The 21,905-nt window shown below is 38.1% G+C and overlaps 1 protein-coding gene across 3 annotated transcripts in view; it reads left to right on the forward strand.

The window, feature by feature from the left end:
* The window catches only part of EIF4G3 (eukaryotic translation initiation factor 4 gamma 3), a 284,695-nt gene that overhangs the window by 209,390 nt on the left and 53,400 nt on the right, over positions 1-21,905 (forward strand). For all 3 annotated transcript variants that reach the window (XM_081086926.1, XM_081086927.1, XM_081086925.1), the window contains 4 exons: positions 1,680-1,793; positions 2,184-2,294; positions 8,862-9,032; positions 12,951-13,148. In XM_081086926.1, coding sequence (XP_080943052.1) covers positions 1,680-1,793; positions 2,184-2,294; positions 8,862-9,032; positions 12,951-13,148 — 594 coding nt within the window. The remainder of the gene's footprint in view (positions 1-1,679; positions 1,794-2,183; positions 2,295-8,861; positions 9,033-12,950; positions 13,149-21,905) is intronic.

Below are 21,905 nucleotides of genomic sequence, written 5' to 3' on the forward strand. Positions count from 1 at the left end.
GTTTATTAAATTTAAAAAAGTGAAGTCAGATGTTTACCTGCCCAAGCATTCCTGTAAATCAGTGATGAACCAGTGCTGGTGATGAAGCTTGAAATATTTTTGCTTTGAAGAGGAACTATTAATCCCTAATCAAAGTAGAGGGTAAATATCTTATAGATTGAGATCTTCCTCTTACTAAGATTTCTAATCCTGGCTGGCATTGCTCAGTGGTTGTTAGAGCATCGGCCTGCACAAGGGAAGGTTGCAATTTGATTCCCAGGCATGGGCACATACCTGGGATGCTGGAGGCAACTAGTCTCTCTCTCTCTCTACCCCCCCCCCCTTTCCCTCTCCTCTTCCTCCACCCGCTCTTCTACTCTCTGAAAAATCAGTGGAAAAAAATCTTCACTCCTCAGGTGAAGATTAAAAAAGACAGGTTTCTAGTAGCGGCTTATCCAGACATTATTCGTATTATTTTACTCTGATAGTAACAGGTCTTCTTATTTCTATTGCTATCTAAGTCTTTTCTCTTTGGTACTTATGTGAGGACAGTTGAGTGATTGATTGGCAGTGCTAATTTAAGGCTGCTTCAGAAGGCAATTGTTATATCCACTGAATTAGATTATTCTCTTAGAAAATATTCCTTCCAGCCCTAACCGCTTTGGCTCAATGGATAGAGCGTCGGCCTGCAGACTGAAAGGTCCCAGGTTCGATTCCGGTCAAGGGCATGTACCTTGGTTGCAGGCACATCCCCAGTAGGAGGTGTGCAGGAAGCAGGTGATCGATGTTTCTAACTCTCTATCCCTCTCTCTTCCTCTCTGTAAAAAGTCAATAAAAATATATTTTTTTAAAAAAAAGAAAATATTCCTTCCTGTCTTCCTACCTTAACCGTTTCTGACCTTGGCCCATCTTTTGTTGATTTCTCGCTGAGCTACTTAGCTTTGCTGCGTCTACAGTCATATTCTTTGCCTATACAAAGCCAGGTAACTTCGATTGGCAATACAAAGTGAGATTTTAAATGTTATCACATGTGAAACATAATCTCCTTTTGTCATTTATTGTCCATTCAGAATACAGGCTGTTCTAGTCATAAATCAATAGCATCAAAACCAAAATAAAGCCCTAACCGGTTTGGCTCAGTGGATAGAGCGTCGGCCTACGGACTCAAGGGTCCTAGGTTCGGTTCCGGTCAAAGGCATGTACCTTGGGTGCGGGCACATCCCCATTAGGGGGCTTGCAGAAGGCAGCTGATCTATGTTTCTCTCTCATTGATGTTTCTAACTCTCTATCCCTCTCCCTTCCTCTCTGTAAAAAATCAATAAAATATATTTTTAAAAATATAACAAAATAAAAATGATCAATAGCAGGATTCTCATAGGCAGATTGGTCTGATGCCCTAAAATTTGACCCTAGTTATAGGATCTCAAAATAGTTTGTCTTTGTCATTCTACTGGTCTTGACTAGTTAAATGACTGTCTAGCCTCGTTTGGAATTCCAGGGCATCAGAAAACCACTGTTGCCTGAAGGGCTCTAAGGCTCGCCCAGAAGAAGCTATCCAGGTTCAGATTGGACTTTCGCTGGTTAAGGATGCCAGTGGTTACCATTTAAGTTGACATAACTCTTCAGTCTAAGTTTTTTTGTCTTTGTGGTAGCAGATGCTCTGGAACTTGTGTTAAGCTTTCCTTTGCTTCTTCATACAGATCAACCAACCCAAATTGCGAACTCTAGACCCTCGGGTTTTGCCTCGAGGACCAGATTTTACCCCAGCCTTTGCAGATTTTGGAAGGCAAAGCCCTGGTGGAAGAGGTGTATCGGTAAGTGCAAGTTTCCTACAACTCAATTAGAAACTGTCAAACACTTATGCCATCTTGTCTAAAGCCGAGAGCGCAGCTTTTATTCATTGATTCCTTTAAGCAGGAAGAAGAGTAGAAGAGGTGAAGACTGTCCTTTCCAAACTAATATTAAAGTAAATTAAGAATACACTTGAGTCGTTTTTACTTGAAAAAAGCTGGTCTACATTAATTTGGCCTTAAGTTTTATGTATATGTATATATATTTCACCCCCAGTTGAAATGACCTGCAAATGGGTTAAAAAATAGAGCCAACCTTGAGTATGATTCCTATTTTGTTCTGAGGTGTCCTGATATAGTAGAGATCTCTGATGACTTTCAGCTAATGGTCATTCTTTGTCCTTGTTTCTACAGATTTGCAAAGTGCAGAGCAGGCATGGATTGCCAATTCTGGAACAGAGCAAAGCCCCAACTTGCACTCCACTGGCGATGTCGCATCCACCCCTGAAGAGCCTGCCTCTAGGGGTGCGCTGAATCCTTGTTTTTATTTTTGGGTTTTTTAACAATAGCTTATGATGTTATAATATTTTATGTTTTGATTTCTCACTTACTATAGCTCATGAAGTGAAAATATGAACAAATGACACACACAAAAGAGTGCAGTGTTAGTCAACTGCAGATTGCCTTTACACCCCCTAGTGGCAGGCTCTTCAGCGGTGGAAGTGGCATCACCAATGGAGTTATGCTGGGGCACTGCCCTGTGCAGGGTTTGGCAGGCTCAGCCTGCTCCATGCTTTGTAGACTTGCAGAAAGCATGGGGGAAAGTTGCCAATAATGTGAATGCCTCTTTTTTCCCAAGTTGGAATGGCTTGAGAGCACTTCAAGTTCTGGAGATGCTAGGGTCTGGTGTACCTTTGCAGATCACCCTGTTTTAAGACTATTTTATGTTTGTAAAAATATTTTTATGTAAGGTGACACTTTTTATTTCCCCATCACCTTTTTATTTCTGTAATGGCAACTTTTGAAACCTGCTTGGAAATAAGACTACACCGTCTGAAAACAAATGTCACTTTGTAGGTATTTGAATTATTTGATTGTTTGCCAGCAGCAGCCTGATTGAAAATATTTAAATGCATACACTGTGATGGAGGCTTTGTAAAAACAGAAAATCTCTTTAATTTAAAGCATAGTATTTACTGAGCACCACCATGGAAAGACCTCTGTGTGTATAATACTCTGTTCTCACACAGGTTTGAAATTTAACCTGTATATACTCTAAATGCTAAGATAAAATTTTTATAGAATTTTAATTGCCTCACCAGAAAGTCTTAGAAAGCAGCTTTCTTTTCTAGAAACCATGTTATACTTAATTTTTCAGCATTATTTTCCTTTTTGGTGGTTTAAATTTATATTTCTGTCAGCGTTTGTTTTTGTTTTGATTTATATCTGTGCTTCTCAAACATTTGAAATAATGATGTCATTTTGATTAATCTCTGGGTAACAGCATCTGTGGTTGTCATATTGCTCAATTTTGCTCATATGTTACTTGCAAAAGGTATTGCCACATCTCTTCTAGTGTATTCTTCTCTTTCATTACCAAGTTGCTATTGTCTGCTAATTAGGTATAACAAAAAGAAAATATTGTGAATTGAGAATAAGCTATATCTCTTAAAATATTGAAATTAGAAAATGAATTTTAAAAATAACCATCACAATGTATGTTTGCCCACTAATCTGTATGCCTACATATATCAGGTTAATGTGTTATTCGATGCATACAAAGTAATATGACTGGAAATAAGCCATCATCAAGAATTTGTAGTGTCTCCAAAAACGTCAGCTTTAATTGTTTAATTCACTTCTTTAAATAGCTTTGTCATCTGGCACAAGCTAATTTTAAAGCAAAATTGCAAACTATTGCTTTTTTTTTCTTTTTTAAATTATTGATTTCAGAGAGGAAGGAAGAGGGAGAGAGAGATAGAAATATCAGTGATGAGATAAAATCACTGATCTACTACTGCCTCCTGCACACCCCACACTGGGGATCGAGCCCACAACGTGGACATGTGCCCTGACCAGGAATTAAACCATGATGCTCAACTACTGAGCCACACCAGCTGGGCACCCAGGTCCTTTAAAAATGTCAAATTACTTGGTGGTCGTGGTATTTTAATAGTAATCTGTTGGCAGACATCACAGTTATCTCAAAAGAAATCTATTGCTTTAAGGCAAGTAATTATTCTTCCACATCTCCCATAGCTAACAAATATTCTCCATTTAATTTGTCCAGCTTCCTTTGATATATTGGCTTAGGTACAGATGGGAATTTCCTAGGCTATTATATCTAACATATAAAGGAACAATCAATAATGCTGTTTGAAAAAAAAGCAACAGCCATACTCTTTATAGTTTATTGGTTCTATACCTCTAGTTATTTTGCCAGCTTCCAAATTGGATTATAAATAATTACTATCCCAAAATCTTAATATCTGCTAGGTATGCTTCATAATATGGTTTAAATACCCATAACTCTTAGTATAAATTTTTCTGCAACAGACTTGTTACTAAATATTTTTATTACATAGTTGTTGTTTTAATATGTCAGATGCAGTTACATATAATTTTCCAACACAGTGGTCTTTTTAAAAAATGTTTTTATTGATTTCTAGAGAGAGAGAGGAAGGGAGAGGGATAGATAGATAGAAACATCGTGGATCGGCTGCCTCCTGCATGCCCCCCACCAGGGATTGAGCCCACAACCCGGGCATGTGCCCTGACTGGGAATCGAACCGGTGACCTCTTGGTTCATGGGTTGAAGTTCAACCACTGAGCCAAACCGACCAGGCAACATCTAAGTCCTTTGTTGGACAGTAAACTGCATAGCAATTGAAAGCACCCAGGTGCTTTTAAAAGTCAAATTACTTGGCGGTTGTGGTATTTTAATAGTAATCTATTGGCAAACATCACAGAGTATCTCAAAAGAAATGTATTGAGCAGTGGTCTATAGACCTATACTAACTTGTCATTCATATTCATTTCAATTAACTTTGAGATTAGCTGAGCTATTATTAAAATTGTAGGGACAATGTTTTCCTGAGCTTGTATCATGCTTTCCTCTCTTCTTAAAAGAACATTTGATTGTCCCCCTTTAAAAATTGCTAGGATGAATATTGGTGTTATGCCCAGATTTCAAGATTCCCAAGAGCCCACCAGGGAGCCAGCGAGTCCAATGCAAAAGCAAAGAGTCCTTTATTTCAAACCTAGGTCTGGCTCCCCCACCCTCCTTACTGACACAGCAGCAGGTGGCAGAGAGAGGCCTAGCCCGATGGAACGAGGAGTTTTATAGGGGGGTGGAGTAAGGGCACTGTGGGTCCTGCCGGTTGGCCAGGCGCAAGTCGGTACACAGGATGTGGTAAATCCTGGGTGTGGCTAGCAGAGGCTTGGGCTTCCGGGAAGAAGCCTTGCCGAGCACATGGCTCTTCCCAAAAATGGAGGACCCAGGGTAAGATGGAGGGCGTAGTCCTCGCCCTTTCAATTGGTCTTATTTTCTTTGGTTATCCAGGTAAGCAGAAATGTCTCAGATTATAGTCTGTGAATGACATAAAAGCAATGTATTAAATTTGAAAACAGATGGATGTAATTTCTTACTTAATATATTTTAAAAATATATATCAGAGTGGGTAAAAATTTAAACCTCCTGCTCACCTGAAAAAAAGAAATGAGGCTTACTAGTTAATCAACCCCAAATTTTGGCTCTTTAGTTGTGACATTTGTGGACACTGAGCACATTACGCCTTAAAGTTCCTTTTCTAGTATTAATCATGATTGTCTGTCCTTCAATCAAGAAGACCAGGCTTTATTTCTTTCTCTACACTTCATAATTCTTAGCACTGGATCCTAGAGTTTGTTTGCCTTTCATAAACATTATATATGGTGCAACTTCTGAAGGATACTAAACATTTGACAATTTGTATTAAATTGTCATACACACAAAAAGGACATGAAATGTTTACTTTTTTTATTTTTTATCGATTTCAGAGAGGAAGAGAAAGGGAGAGAGAGATAGAAACATCAATGATGAAAGAGAATCATTGATTGGCTGCCTCCTGCACACCTCCTACTGGGGATTGAGCCCACAACCTGGGCTACCTTGACCTCCTGGTACATAGGTCAGTGCTCAACTACTGAGCCACACTGGTCTGGCAGGACACGAAATGTTTAAAGGTAATTACACCAATCTACATATCACTTTTTTTAAAGTTCTTTTTGTTCTTTGGTATTGATGATGATACCTAGTTTTTAAGGTGCTTTTACATTCCATGATTCTCATAATAACTTTGTAGGTAGGACAAGCATTTAATACATTAGAAAGCTTAAGTTCAACAAAGTTAAGAGACTTGCTCACAGTAACTTAACTCATAAGTGACAAAATTAGACTCAAGAGCCCACAGTTTTTTTGTCTGCTGCTTTTCTGCACTGCACCACAGTCCTTCCAGGCACTGATGTTCCAGACAGTGAATTCATTCCCAGAGTGTAAACATGAGAAAATTAGAGAGTAATTAATTAAGCATGTTAAGCATTTATAAGTATAATAAATATCTTGAAGAACTCAATACAGTTGGATAAATATTTGTGAACAGTATATTAATTCTATCTAGAGATAGAAACATAGTTTTAAAATTTGTCTTGGGCACTTGCCATGGGTTTTAATTTTAACTTTTTTTATCCTGGACTAACAGCTTTTCAAAACTTTTTTTCCTTTGAAACATTGTTGTTACCTATTTAGTAATATAGCTCATACCTCTATGCTGCTTCTTTGAAATTCACATATGTGTTTTGAGACAAGTAAAGAGATGTGGCATAAGTTACTTTCTAGATTCAAATCCCAAGGCATATTATTGATGCTTACAGTACTTTTTGGAAATGGACAGTTTCTGACTTTATCTAAACATGATTAAAATTGTATCTCTTGCCCTAACCGGTTTGGCTCAGTGGATGGAGCATCGACCTGCCGACTGAAAGGTCCCAGGTTCGATTCCGGTCAAGGGCATGTACCTTGGTTGCGGGCACATCCCCAGTGGGGAGTGTGCGGGAGGCAGCTGATTGATGTTTCTCTCTCATCGATGTTTCTAACTCTCTGTCTCCCTTCCTCTCTGTAAAAAATCAATAAAACATATATTTTTTTAAATTGTATCTCTAAATCATGCTTTCGTGATTTTTATATAATAACTTTTCATTACACCCAGAAAACCTTGTCCTTGACAAATTTTTATGAGTAAATGCATGGATTAAATTAAATATCTTGTGATGTGATAGTATATTTGAACTTTATCCAAGCATTGAAAAAGAGATTAACCCTAGTGAATTAACACTAGAATATAACCTAAATTATAAAACCATACAGAATTTGGTTCACTGCATTTTGTTAATAGAACTCTTTTTTCTGGGCTATCATATCAAAGTTTCCATAATAAATAATTGTTATAGTAGTACTTACCTGGTTTAGCAACTGTTTCCTGTCAATAATTTTTTAGTCTGAAGATCTTCTTTAGTAATCTTTTGTTATACCATGCCTGTTGCCTCTAGGTTTATCTGACCTTAGTTTTTTTAATGTTTACCAAATATTCTGAGATCATATCATTAGTACTGAGTTCTTGGCTGGATATATTAGACAAATTGGCGTATATTGCCTAGAAATTCTAACTTTTCATTCTGATACTTTTTTTTTCCCCCAGAGAAAAAGGGAGAGGGAGCAAGAGACAGAAATATCAATGATGAGAGAGAATCATTGTTTGGCTGCCTCCTGCACGCCCCACCTTGGGGATCGAACCCACAACCTGGACATGTACCCTGACTAGGAATCGAACCTTGACCTCCTGATTCATAGTTCAGTGCTCAACTACTCAGCCATGCCAGCTGGACCTGATACATTCTTGATACTGCCATTTCTAATTAGGGCAAATGGTGAACTATAAGAGTAATTCTGAGAATGAGTGATGTTTAAAGGATTTTAAGCTTCTCAGTTTAGGCCTCAGACCATGCCTCTCTTAGAAACTGTCTTTTTATAGAAAGCATGACATTTAAGTTACTACTTCCTTTCATGAAGCTTTATATGAATTCAAAAGGGCAGTATTGAGGTATTAAGTGAGATATGATTCTTATCTACACGTGCTATGTTCAGCTTTTTTTCTTCCCTCTTGAAATCTAATGGCAATATTTACTCAGCACTTAGAGAATGCTATATTAGAAAATGTAAAGGCTCTCATTGTACAATAGATCTGGTAGGCTTACTATCAACCCAAATATTTAATGTTGCAAAATTATTTCCAAGAATTTGATGTAGCATATACATATATATATTTGTGTGTGTGTGTGTGTGTGTGTGTGTGTGTTTTTAAAAATTTTTATTGTTGAAAGTATTACATATGCCAGCATATATTGGTTTTAACAGAATGAATATAGTGGGACTCTAGGAGGAACAAAGATAGGAAAACATTTTTTTCAGGGAGCAAGTTTAGTTTGATCTTATTAATGATATAAGAAAGGCTTATTTTAGTAATTCTGGCTCAGCAAATTTAAAGGGGATCCATTAACATCTGCAGTGAAGTTGGGTGTCTTTGCTATAAAGAATTTCATGATAAGGTGGTATTTGCATTTCACACTGGAAGTTTAGAAACCCAGTTTTTGAAGCAGGTTTTTAACTGATTATTACTGCATGTGAATTTTTGTAGTTATTCAAAGTGACCAGTTCCAAGTTACAACTAGTAAAAAATAGAGCTTCAGTTAAGGGTAGTCTTTTTCGGTGAGGAACAACAGCTTTATCGAGTATAATTTTACTTCACTTTATTTCATTTATGACTTCAGGATCTAAAATTGTAGTGGTGGAGAACATTACATTGATACTGTTATAAGCCCTCCTCTCCCTACCCCCACTGCCCCCAAGAAAAAGATCACATCTAAATTGAGTGCCTAATACTCACCTTTGCATCTAGAAGTGTTTGTGTGATCAGCAGGCTTGACTTGAGCAGCACAGCAGAGACAGTAAATTGTAAGTACTCTGTGTAGATATAATAAAGAATATTCTTGTCCTAGTTATTGAATGTTGGACCACGGAGATCTCAACCTGGCCAGAGAAGAGAGCCCAGGAAGATCATAACAGTCCCTGTGAAAGAAGACGTGCACCTGAAAAAGGCAGAGAATGCCTGGAAGCCCACTCAAAAACGAGACAGCCAAGCTGAGGATCCCGAGAACATTAAAACCCAGGTGAGAACAGAAACACATTCTACCATTGTTTTGGAATTAGAATAATATTGTTTTAGCTTGTCATCTTGCCCTATTAATATATTTAGAGATCTTAGTTTAAGATTTTTATAATTTTTTCCTATTATAAGGTAAGCATTATTTTAAAAGCCATTTGGATACAACCATTTTCTCTTGAAATTGCTTTGTGTGTGCTTTTCAAGACAGACACTATATCTCAAGGGTTCATCAATCATATAATTCTATCATTCAGGCCTAGATCCATATTTGAATTTATTAAAAATGTGTTTTTAGTTTCTTGGTGTTTACTCTGTACTAGTCTATCTAGTTAATAAATTATTTTATATCTCCTTGTCAGACCTTCATTTCTAATAAGTTAATATTAAGAAACCCATCTTGTTTTAGAGTCTTTTGGAATAAAATTGAATTATTTTTATTTTTCCGATACCTTGTCGTCATAAGTCCTTAGAGTAAATTGAAGAATTCCTGTAATCCACACAAATTTTTTTGTATGTCAAATAATATAAAGCCTGCTCCATCTTTTGCTGTATGCACAATGCAAGTTTCTATCCCTGGGTTACCTCTACTATCTCCTTTGGATGTTTTTGCTTCTAGGTACCAAAACTAGAGTTTTGAACTTTACACCTGTACCAGATCCAGACGTCCCATAGTGACTCTTCGGTGTCTTGATTCCTTATATACCTTTCCTCTCATCACCAACAGTTTAGTATAGCAGTCAAAAGCCCAGCTTTGGAAACAGAAGCAAGTTCTGTTAGGCTAGTCTTAATTTCAACTGTGAAATGGAGATAACAACATTACCTACCTTATAGGGCCATTGTGAAGATTAAATGAAGTAATATAAAGAACTGAGCATAGTTCCTGGAGCTCAGATAGGTACTTAGTGTAATGATGTTCCTAGGATCAGAGATGTGCCTTATAAATCTTGATTTTGATTCAACACCAACAGAGAACATCATACACAGTAGGTACTCGGTAAATACTTGTTAATCAAATAAACTAATCAACAAAGTTGTTCAGAGAAAGTGAGGGCTAAGATGAACTGATTCATCACTGTGGTCATCCCTGTTTGGCTGCTTACCTTTGTTCATCTTTCTAGTGATTACCCCAGACATTTGTCTCTTAAGTACATGGCATCCTTTTTCAGATTCATTGACATCAACTACCTAACCTCCCCTTCATTTCTTCTCAACAGTTTGTTTTCAATACCTTCTACATCCCTCCCTGAAGTTCCCTTGTGAAATGCTTAATGATAAGGAGCCTACATCACTTACAAAAGCTAGGTAAAATGCCTGCTGGATCTTTAGTATTGAAGATGTCTTGTTTTAGTATTTAAGGCACTCTTATTACTGCCTTACTTCATTTGATTCTTCAAACTGATGAAGAAGGGAATAGATATTGTCTCTTTTTTTCAAATGAGGAAAAATGAAGTTTTGAGAGATTGTTACCCAGTGTTGTGATTACTGAATAGTTCATTTGTCTTGACTTGTAATCTGCCTCCCTTTACTCTGTTAACAGAGTTCTCCCCATTATTAATTTTTATTTCAGAAACATTAGAATAGTTATTATTAGGTACCATTAATTAGTTTTCTTTAGTGAATAAGTAAATTCATTAGATAATAAACAGACTTCTTTTTTAGGGCCAATACAGCCTTATTTTTCTTGACACATTTTCTAAATAAGGAACATCTTTGCTTCATTCCCTCTCTTTTGTAGAATTTTTATTCTTCTCGGCATAGGTATGCCCCATGTTAAACTGATGCTTCTGCTAATTGTTATTCTGTGTCTTTTTTGTTAAAACAGTGGTTTTATTCTTGCCTCCCCTTTCAGAAAACTCTTTCATTCCTACCACTATATTATTTCAGTACCATTTGTTGAAAAGACTATTTGTTCTCCATTGTATTTCCTTTACACCTTTATTGAAAATTAAATCAGTTCATTATATGTGTATGAATCTATTTCTAGACTTTTCATTCTGTTCCAATGATCTTTGTGTCTGTCCTCTGGCCAATACTATACTGTCTTTGTATAATAAGTTTATGTAATAAGTATAGAAATCAGGTTGTCTGAATCCTTGAACTTTATATTTTTCCAAACTGTTTAGGGTATTCTCTTTATTTTTGTCTTTCCATACAAATTGTAATCAGCTTCTTGATTTATACAAAAACAACAACATAGCACAACTCTAATAGGAATTTTAAACTGATTGTGTTAAATCTGTAAGTTACTTTGAAGAAACAATTCGGTTCTGGACTAAATTGTTCACAGAAAAAAATCTCTTGATTGTCAAACCAAACTTCAGTTTTCAAACTAACTACCTTTTCAAGCTGATACCTCAGCATGACAAAAAACATCTCTCAGGCAACGAACAAAGGAGAGAATGCTTTTGTTGTTGGCAAAATCAACAATCAACACTTGGCAAATTTTAAAACATAAAGAGGCCATTAAGAATTGGCCAAGGGAGTGAAAGAAAAAATGATCACAGACAATTGAAGAGGTAGAAAAACGGTTGTTGATTTGAATAAACGAAAAGCAATTAGTCAGTAACAGCCATTTCTGAGGCAGTGATGTATGAACAAGCAAAGATGCTACATGCTGACCTGAAAGACATCCCTGGCCCGAATGCTAAAAGTGATTCATTTAAGGCTAGTAGGGAATGGTTCAATACATTTAAGAAAAGAAGTGTTTAAACAGTACATTAGATGTACTGTATATAAGATATGTGCTGTATATAAGAAAGGGATGGAGGTCTGGAACAGGTTAATTCAATTTACATTATTTGTAATGGGGGAAAAAGATTAGTTTTTTAACAAATTTCTTCTCAAACAGCCTTCCAGAACGAATTAAGTTCGGGAACCGTGCTTCCACTGTACTTAGGTCCTTTTTGGTTTCTTTCATCAGCGAACTCTAGTTTTCATCATATAGTTTCTATGGATATTTTGTTAGATTATTAAATTTTTAATGGTATTTGATGCTGTTATAAATGGTGCTTTTTAAAAATGTAATTTCTAGTTTATTGCTAATATATAGAAATATAATTGATATTTATCTATTGACTTGTATTCTCTACAACCTTCCTAGACTCATTAATTCTAGTATCTCTTTTTGTAGATGCCTTGTGATTATGTAGACAGTGATACCAATTGTGAAGAGAGAGTTTTACTTCTTCCTTTACAATTTGTGTGGGTTGTAGTTCTCTTTTTTTTGTTGCACCATCTAGGACTTCCATTATGATTTTGAATAGAAATTATGAGAACGGACATTTTTGTCTTGTTCTCAGTGTTAGTGGGAAAGCATTCATTTTTTTCACCATTAAGTAAGGTTATAGATGCCCTTTTTTTCTAGTTAAGGAAGTTCTCTTCTATTTTTAAATTAATAAGAGTTTCTACAACATTATTTTAAAAGTTTCCACCCTAGTATTCTATACTATAATTTATATTATACCATAATTTAGACAAATCCCTATTTTAGGACATTTTTTACTTACTATACAGGGTATTGACAGAAATTATTTTGGCTAAAATCTTTTTTTTAACCTATCTTTAATAATGAATGGATTTCTAAAAGTATAATTACTTGTTCAAAAGGGCATATCACAGTTTTTAAACTTTTAGCACACATTGACAAATTGCCCTTAGAAATGTACCAGATGATACTCCCACCAGTGAAATGTGAATATACCATATTAGTTCCTAGAATTCTCATCAGTAGTGAAAATGATGTGCTATACGATTTTTTACTGTTTATTAAAATAGGTGGATTTAATTTTTACGATGCTTGCACAATCCTTGTCAATAATTTGGGAAGTTGAACTTATATATTACAAACAATATTAATTCTTACAGAAAGCATCATATTATCACAGTTACTATCATGCTCTTTTTCTGTGTTTGATCCTTCTAGGAACTTTTTAGAAAAGTTCGAAGTATCTTAAATAAATTGACACCACAGATGTTCAACCAACTGATGAAGCAGGTGTCAGGACTTACTGTTGACACAGAGGAGCGGCTGAAAGGAGTCATTGACCTGGTCTTTGAGAAGGCTATTGATGAACCCAGCTTCTCTGTGGCTTACGCAAACATGTGTCGATGTCTAGTAACGGTAAGAAGAGAGGAAGGAGTAAAACCAGAAATCTTCAAGAGGTATATTCTCCCCTCACTACACATTCTTCCCAGAAGTGTTATTGGGGCAACGTAAAGGGGAGAATATATTTTTAGCGCTTACTACTATAATATCCAATTGTATAAAAAGAATCTTTAATACAATGTATACTCACCTCTGGAGGGGTTATGGAGACTAGACTGATACAGACACATTTGGTCCCATCCAGTATGAGGAAGATTGAATATGGTTTAAATTAGTAATGTGAAATTCTAGTTAAGAGCAAGCAATTTTTCCTGGGGTATCATTTTATAGAAATAGAGCAAATGCTTTCATTCACATTTATTTAAATTCAAAACTGAAAAATTTGTTGGTTCTAATTCTAGCCTCAGTGAAAATGATAGGATAATTGTAGTCATAAATGGTTCAAAACTGATCATTTCATCTCTCAGAAACTATTAGATTTCTTTCTCTTTACATTGTTCACAGCCATTTAATCTTCACAGCCTGTCAAATCTAGGGCAAGACAAAATGGGAGACCAAAGAACTTCTGGTTAGTGTTCATTGTCCTCAATTCTGCAGTCATAAATCTGCCATGTACCGTCTGTGTTTTCTCTGTTACCAAGGTACTTGTGTCAGAAATGTTTGTCCTTTAACATTTGAGTTGGGTTTTTTTTCTTAATTATCACAATTCATTGTCATCATGCCTTGCTATGAAAGTGCAAAACTCTGTCATTCGACCAGTATTTTAAGTACCTGTGTCAAAGGTAGGTGAGTCTGTTTGTACTTTGAAAAGTTGCATTTTCTGTCTTAGAGAAACTTCAAATCCATATTGGAAGAAACAGACAGCATTAACAAGGAAAAAAAATCACTTATAAGGTATTCTGTGATATTGCAGTATATTAATGCCTAAATGGATGGTTTAGACCAGCAATTTTCAACCTTTTCCATCTCATGGTACACATAAACCAATTACTAAAATTCCTTGGCACACCAAAAAATACATTATAGTGTTTGCCAATCTGACAAAAATAGGTATAATTTTGATTTATTCACATTGTATGGCTATTTTTGTGTTGGCCGTTGTCATTGTATTATTTGGCAACCTAAGGGAAAAGAGGTCAGTCCCTTAACCAAAGAGCCAGGTCTTGCATGTTTTAAAAATTCTAGTGGCACACCGGTTGAAAATCGATGATTTAGACTGCAAAATCAAATTGGAAAATAAAGAAGTCACTATCTGGATGAGAGAGTGACAACCTTTTATGAAGCAAGTAGGTTTGAGTTAGGCCTGGATGATGGGGAGTTCAAGTATAGAGAAAGAATAGCGTATTCCAGGCAGGTTCAAGTTTGAGGCAGCAAGCATGACCTAATGATTACAAAACTGTTCTGGAGTCTCACAGTTCTAGGTTTAAAATTTTAATTTCTCTTCTGCCACTTGCTAACTTTATAACCTTAGAATCTATATATAGATAAAGAGCCAGAGTCCCTAATGACCAAAGGCTCAACCAAACACCAGAAGTCAGTGCTGGATTGCCGTGATGACCCAGCACTGACTGCTGAGGGGGCTGCGGATCAGGCCCAGAGAGAGGCCTGCAGAGAGAAAGGCAGGGTCTGATCCGCAGCCTGTGTGGCAGCTGTTGATCAGCTGTTGCCTCTCTCTTTCTCTCCGGGCTTCCCCAGCAGCCGTGCCTCTGTTTCTCTCCTGGCCTCCACAGAGGCTGCTAATCAGCCCTGCCTCTTTGATCAGGCCCAGAGATAGGCCCGGAGACACTGACTGGCATAGAAATGGACCAATCAGAACCTAATCTGGGTGAAGTGCCAGGAGCCAATGGCTGCCTAGGAGGCGGAGGTTTTGACGCTGACTGGCATAGAAACTGACCAATCAGAACCTAATATGGGTGAACTGAAGCAGAACCTAAGGTGGGGACTGAGGAGGAGTTTTAAGGGCAACAGCTGTTTGGTGTAAGGTGTAAGAAAGCAGTTCAATTTTTTAATGACCGCTTTGACAGTATAGTGCATATGGCTGGCTATCAGTCCAGATATAGGGATTTATAGGTTTTTCTTTGCCAAGAGCATCTCCTCCTGCTGAAAAAGGCATCCCCCCCCCCCCCCGCATTTAAGTAATCCTATCTTACATAATCTATACTAATAAAAGGGTAATATGCTAATTAGAACAGGTCGACCAGCCATCTTCCAGACGTCTGACTTCCTTCCGGACAAAGCCATGGTGGTGGGGGCCAAGGCAGAAGCCGTTAGGGGCAATCAGGCTGGCAGGAGAGGCCAGTTGGGGGCAAGATCAGGCCAGCAGGGGAGGGCAGTTGGGGCAAGATCAGGTCGGCAGGGGAGGGTTGTTGGGGGCAAGATCAGGCTGGCAGGGGAGGGCAGTTAGGGGTGATGAAGCAGGCAGAGGCAGTTAGGGGCAATCAGGCCAGCAGGGGAGGGCAGTTGGGGGTAATCGGGCCAGCAGGGGAGCAGTTAAGCGTCGATCAGGCTGGCAGGGGAGTGGTTAGGGGATGATCAGGCTGGCTGACAGAAGCGGTTAGGGGCAATCAGGCAGGCAAGCGAGCGAGCGGTTGGGAACCAGCAGTCCTGGATTGTGAGAGGGATGTCCCAGATTAGAGAGGGTACAAGCTGGGCTGAGGGACACACAGACACACACACACACACACTGCACGAATTTCGTGCACCGGGCCTCTAGTTGTTACATTCTTTAAGCCTCATTTTTAATCCATAAAATAAGATTAATTCATATAATGAAAAAAACTAAAGTGAGATTGTATATGTAAAGTTCCTAGCTCAGGTAAGCCTCCCTCCCCTCCAAGACGATCAATGTAAATATATGTGTCCACAGTTTTCTTTATTGTTATAAAGTCTGCTGGGTTCCTCAGTGGGTTGGAGCATCATCCTGTGCACCAAAAAGGTTCAGTTTCGCCCTAGCCAGTTTGGCTCACTGGATAGAGCGTCGGCCAGGGGACTGAAGAGTCCCAGGTTTGATTCCGGTCAAGGGCATGTGCCTGGGTTTATTGATTTTTTACAGAGGAAGGGAGAGGGATAGAGAGTTAGAAACATCGATGAGAGAGAAACATCGATCAGCCACCTCCAGCACATCTCCCACTGGGGATGTGCCTGCAACCCAGGCACATGCCCTTGACCGGAATCAAACCTGGGACCCCCTCAGTCCGGAGGCCGACGCTCTATCCACTGAGCCAAACCGGTTTTGGCAAAATATATTTTTTTAAAAAAAGGTTCAGTTTCTAGTCATCAGTCGATTGGATTTTCTCTCTCCCTCCACCCCCCAAAATCAATTTTTAAAAATACATATCCTTGGATGGGGATTTTTAAAAATCATATAAAAACATACACATATGTATAAAGAGGGTTTATTTTGTTTGAATTATATACATTGGTTTTCAGTTTGCTTTCCTAATATCTTTTGGGCATCTCCCCAGGTCTTTACAGATAGATTTTACTCAGACTTTTTTTGTAGTTGCATAATATTTTATAATATGTATATACCATAAATTTTCCAACGATTGTTTTCTCCTCTCACCTTCCATCTTCCTTTCATTATGCTGTTTCTAGAGTTTGGTTTTGGGGGTTTTTGTAACCACACGCAGTGCTGCAATAACTATCTAAGTATATTTAATCTTATACACTGGATTTTAAATTTCCCCATACACCAAAGGATATATGTTTTTTGTTGTTGGTTGTTTTTAATATGTTTTTTATTTTCAGAGAGGAAGGGGAAGAGAGAGAGAGATAGAAACATCAATGATGAGAGAGAATCATTAATCAGCCTTCTCAGACACACGCCCCACCGGGGATCAAGCCCACAGCCTGGGTGTGTGCCCTGACCAGGAATCCAACCGTGACCTTCTGATTCATAGGTTGATGCTCAACCACTGAGCAAGGCTGGCTGGCCAAAGGATATATGGGTTTTTGTTGTTGGGTTTTTTTGTGGTTTTTTAATATATTTTATTGATTTTTTACAGAGAGGAAGGGAGAGGGATAGAGAGTTAGAAACATCGATGAGAGAGAAACATCGATCAGCTGCCTCCTGCACACCTCCTACTGGGGATGTGCCCACAACCAAGGTACATGCCCTTGACCAGAATCAAACCTGGGACCTCTCGGTCCGTAGGCTGACACTCTATCCACTGAGCCAAAGCGGTTAGGGCAGGATATATGTTTTTAAACTCTTTTTGTTTTTAAAGTTTAACAGACATTCACACTGCTTAGGAAAAGAAAAATGTCTTATTTGTAGCTTTTGTCAAATTTAATGATGTAAATATTCTCTTCATGACTGATTTTAAGCTACCAACTATTGTCAATTAACTCACAGAATTCCTGTTGAACAATTTGTCTCATATACTAGTATGAGCCAGCTGTAGCATACCACTGTAGCAGGCATACAGTAAAGTATGCAGATCAGTAGTGTACAGCTCAGTGAATGTCAGCAAAGTAAACACACCTCCCACCCTGGTCAATAAATATAGAACTATACCTTTCCCTCTTTCTTTAAGGCAGCGGCTCTCAACCTGTGGTTCGCGATCCCTTTGGGGGTCGAACGACCCTTTCACAGGGGTTGCCTAAGATATCAACAGCTAATCTTTTAGGAGGAAATTGAGAAGACTATCATCATGAACTTTGAGAGGAAAATAATTCCTTCAGCAAGATTCAAGATAATAAAGGGAAAACATATCAAATTTGAATATTAAAATTCAAATCCTTGGAGTAGCAAATGATATCATAAATAAAAGGATGACGCCATAGATTGGGATTATCTATTTGGAATACATGTAGTAACAAAATGTTAGAATCTAGAATTAAGGAGGAAAAGAAAAAAAACAGCTCAATTTAAAAATGGGCAATTCATAGAAATGAAAATCCATTGGCGGATAAACTTAAAAAAAGATACTCATTGTTACTCTTTATTAAGGAAATAACCGAAATGTTGATGAAGATAAATACAGTCACTTGTCACTTTGGAGAGTAAATTGGACAATAATATCAAAGATGTTTATATACTATTCCCCAGCAATTTCATTTCAGAGAAATTCCCCAGATATGCACAAGCAGTGATATATAAGAATGTTTATGTATTGGTTTTAATAGGGAGTAATAAGAAATGAAATGAAATAAGCCTAAATATGACAATAACAGCATACCACAATTTATTTGGTCAGTGAATCTAAATTGCAATATGTATTTATACACACAGCAGTTAAAATTAATGAAGTGATACTAAATGTATCATCATGGATCAAACGTAAAAAATAGTACTGAATAACCTGGCACCATTTAATAAAGTTTTATAATATGCAAAATAAAGCTGTTGTTAATACATATATAATAAAAATATATAAATTGGAAACACTAAAATTCATATTTAAGTTAAGAGAGAAAAGGAAGTAGGATTAAGGGTAAGTACACAGGGATGAGTATTCTGTCTTCTGCTAGTGACAGGTTAGGTAATTCAGACCACTTTTCCATGGATATTAGAAAAGCTAGTCACAATATTTAAACAAATCTTAAAGGCTTCAGAGAACTAGAAGACAATAAAGATTTATTAAGGCTAAGATCCTAGAAAAGGTGGAAGTCCAAAGAAAAGTGAAACATTTGGTAAAACTCCCCCCTAAAAGAATCAACTAAAAGTCTTGAACATCTTGTTTTTCATGATTTATTGGACTAAGGAGAAAAAAGTTGTGACCAAGGTCTACCAAAATGAGTGTTGGAAGAGGCTCTAACAAATCCTCCTGTACTTTAGGTTGGGATACTAAAGGACTACTTACTTGGAACAAGGGTGAACCAGAAATGTACCTCTTCTCAGAGTGACTGTAGTTCAACATCAAATCATTTCAGTCCTTGAGTTTGGATTACAGTTGATCCTGGAACAGTGCATCGATTGAGGCACTGAGCTACCACATAGTCAAAAATCCATGTATAACTTTTGACTTCCCAAAAACTTAACTAATAGTACTGTTGATTAGAAGTCTTACTGATAACATAAACAATTTGTATGTTTTATGTGTTATATACTGTATTGTTATAATAAAGTAAGCTAGAGAAAAGATGATCATAACAAAAATTCATTTACAGTACTGTACTGTATTTAACAATATCGTAAGTTTATGTCCTTTGTTTAGGATAAGTCATCTGTCAGTACCTAAATCAGCATTGTCTTATATGCTTACAAAACACTGTAGATGATATGTGTATTCCTATATAGACCAGTGGTCGCCAAGGTCCGTGAGGTCCAAAAGGTTGGTGACCTCTGGTTTAAGGAAACCTTTGGAGCAGTGGTACCAGCCGGTGGTCCAAGGACCACTGGTGGTCTGTGAGGTCCAAAAAGTTGGCGACCTCTGCTATAGACCACAGGCACTGTTTTGGGGTGTTATGTTTTGTTTTTATGATCATTATTAGTTTAAGAAATAATACCTACCAGTGGACTGAGAGAAATTGAAGACAGTAGAATAAAGAATTAAGCTATTACCTGGTAGAGGTGCTCTTTTCCTACCAATTGTATTCATTAAGTTATTTCAGTAACTTCATGTCATCATCAATGTGTTCCACAGGTTACATTGCAAGGCCTTTGGCCTGATTCATAGTTGTAAAATTTAGACCTATGCCACTTGCCATGGACTATCAGTGTTGGCCATTTGAAATAATGGAACCTAGTTAGTCATATATTATGATTATGAGTAGTAGCAGTAGTAGTAGTAAGAGTAAGGAATAGTACTTGTAACTTATTTAATCCTTACAACCATTCTATTATTTCTATTTCACAACTTTCTCTGAAATTTACCAAATTACCTAAATAGGGATTTAATATTTATAGAAGTTTTGAACATTAAATACTAGAACCTTAGCTTAAACAATGTCCTAGGTCAGTGGTTCTCAACCAGGAGTGGTTTTGTTCTCCAGGGGATATTGGGCAATGTCTAGAGACATTTTTGGTTAAGGTTACTGGCATCTTAGTGGGTAAAGGCCCAGGTTGCTTCTAAACATCCTTTTAGTGTATGTGATAGCCCCCCATGACAATGAATTATCCAACCCAGAATATCAGTAGTGTCTAGGTTGGGAAACCCTGGCTTAGATTGTTGAGATTTTTAAGAGGGGAATGCTTGTTCTTACTGTTTAAAGCAGTTTTTAAACCTTTTTCCTACCTCCACATCATTCCTGTGGATCACACACCTCCATTTAAAACTTTGCAGTGATTATCTAAGTGAGGACTTAAGAATATAGTCCTATTGTGTCAGTTTCCCATCACTTCTTAAAGAGTAGGCTTTTAAGAAAGGAATTCTTTAGATATACAAGGAAATTGATATGATAGTGTTCCCTTCCCCAAGTTGCTCTGTAAACACCATAGTTACACACACACACACACACACACACACACACACACACACACACATCCTATATAATAAAAGGCTAATAATGCAAACAGACCAAATGGTGGAACAACCGGTCGCTATTACATGCGCTGACCACCAGGGGGTGTGCGCGGAAAATGGCGGGTGTCAGCCATGGCGGGATGGTGGAGCAGGTGAGCGGGGACACCAGACCAAGGTGGGGCACCAGTTGCTGTCATCGGGGTGAGCCTCTGGTGGTTACTGAAAATTCTTTGCTCCCACATGCCATGGTCCTGTCTGGCGTTAGCACCCACTGCCAGCACTGGCCCTACTCTCACCCACAGCCAGCACCGGAGCCCCACTCGCACCCGCTGCCGGCACCCAGCGCCGGTCCTGATTGCTCGGCACCATCAAAGGGTGCAAGCGGTGGCTGCCAGCCCCATTCGCCCCTAGGAGCTTCTCCACTTCCCCTGCTCCTGAGGGGCAATTGGGGCAGCAGCCGCCACTCACATCCACTGACAGTGCTGACCCCACTTGTACCCGCGGCTGGCGCTGGCCCCAAACGCTCCGTGCCGTCAGTGGGTGCAAGCGGGGTACAGCGGGTGCACGCGGGTGTTGTCGCTGTCAGTGCATGGGAATTGCGGCAGTGGGAGTGAGGCTGCCAACAGAGAGGGGACCAGGAGCCATGGCAGGAGGGGCCAGGCGGGGGCGTGGAGGATGAGCCAAGACCCACCCCTGTGCCCACCGCAGCCTCACAGCCCACAGTTCTTTCAAGGTGCATGAATCCGTTCACTGGGTCCCTAGTTTATACATATACACAGCTACCTGCCTCTACCACATGCTAAGTGAAACCTCTGGTACATAGGCTTCAGGGCATCATAAGAGAGTAAACCATGGCTCTTGATGTACTACTGCTCCTTCTACTAGTTAAACTTGGAATGACTGGAGACCTACAAGACCCTCACAAAGTGTAAAGCATTTAACCAGAATTCAGTGCTTCTCTTAGAAGGACGTCTGAATCAAGTAGCAAATGGAGAAGATGGACGAGAAAAAATGTCCTGGATCTAAATCTGTACTTAAATAAAAGTTTAATTGGATGATTGGTAACGTTAAATTGTTGTGCTTTGTTTTAATCATAATTTAAATTAAAATCCCCATCTCAGAACTCATTAGAATGTAAGCTACTAGGCGTAGGGAATTTTTTTTTATTTTCACTGCTGAATTCTTAGTGCCCAGAATGGTTTCTGGCACATAATAGACCCTCAGACATTTTGTGCATGGGTAAATGCATGAATGAAAGAAAAACTAACAGTTTGAGTTGATTTTATACCCTAAGACTATAATTTTGTTACATTTTATCTCTGCTGTGTCAGGCATGCACACTTCAGGCTATAAAGAATGGCAC

Source organism: Myotis nattereri (genome assembly GCF_964212035.1).
Source record: "Myotis nattereri genome assembly, chromosome: 3".
Taxonomy (NCBI): Eukaryota; Metazoa; Chordata; class Mammalia; order Chiroptera; family Vespertilionidae; genus Myotis; species Myotis nattereri.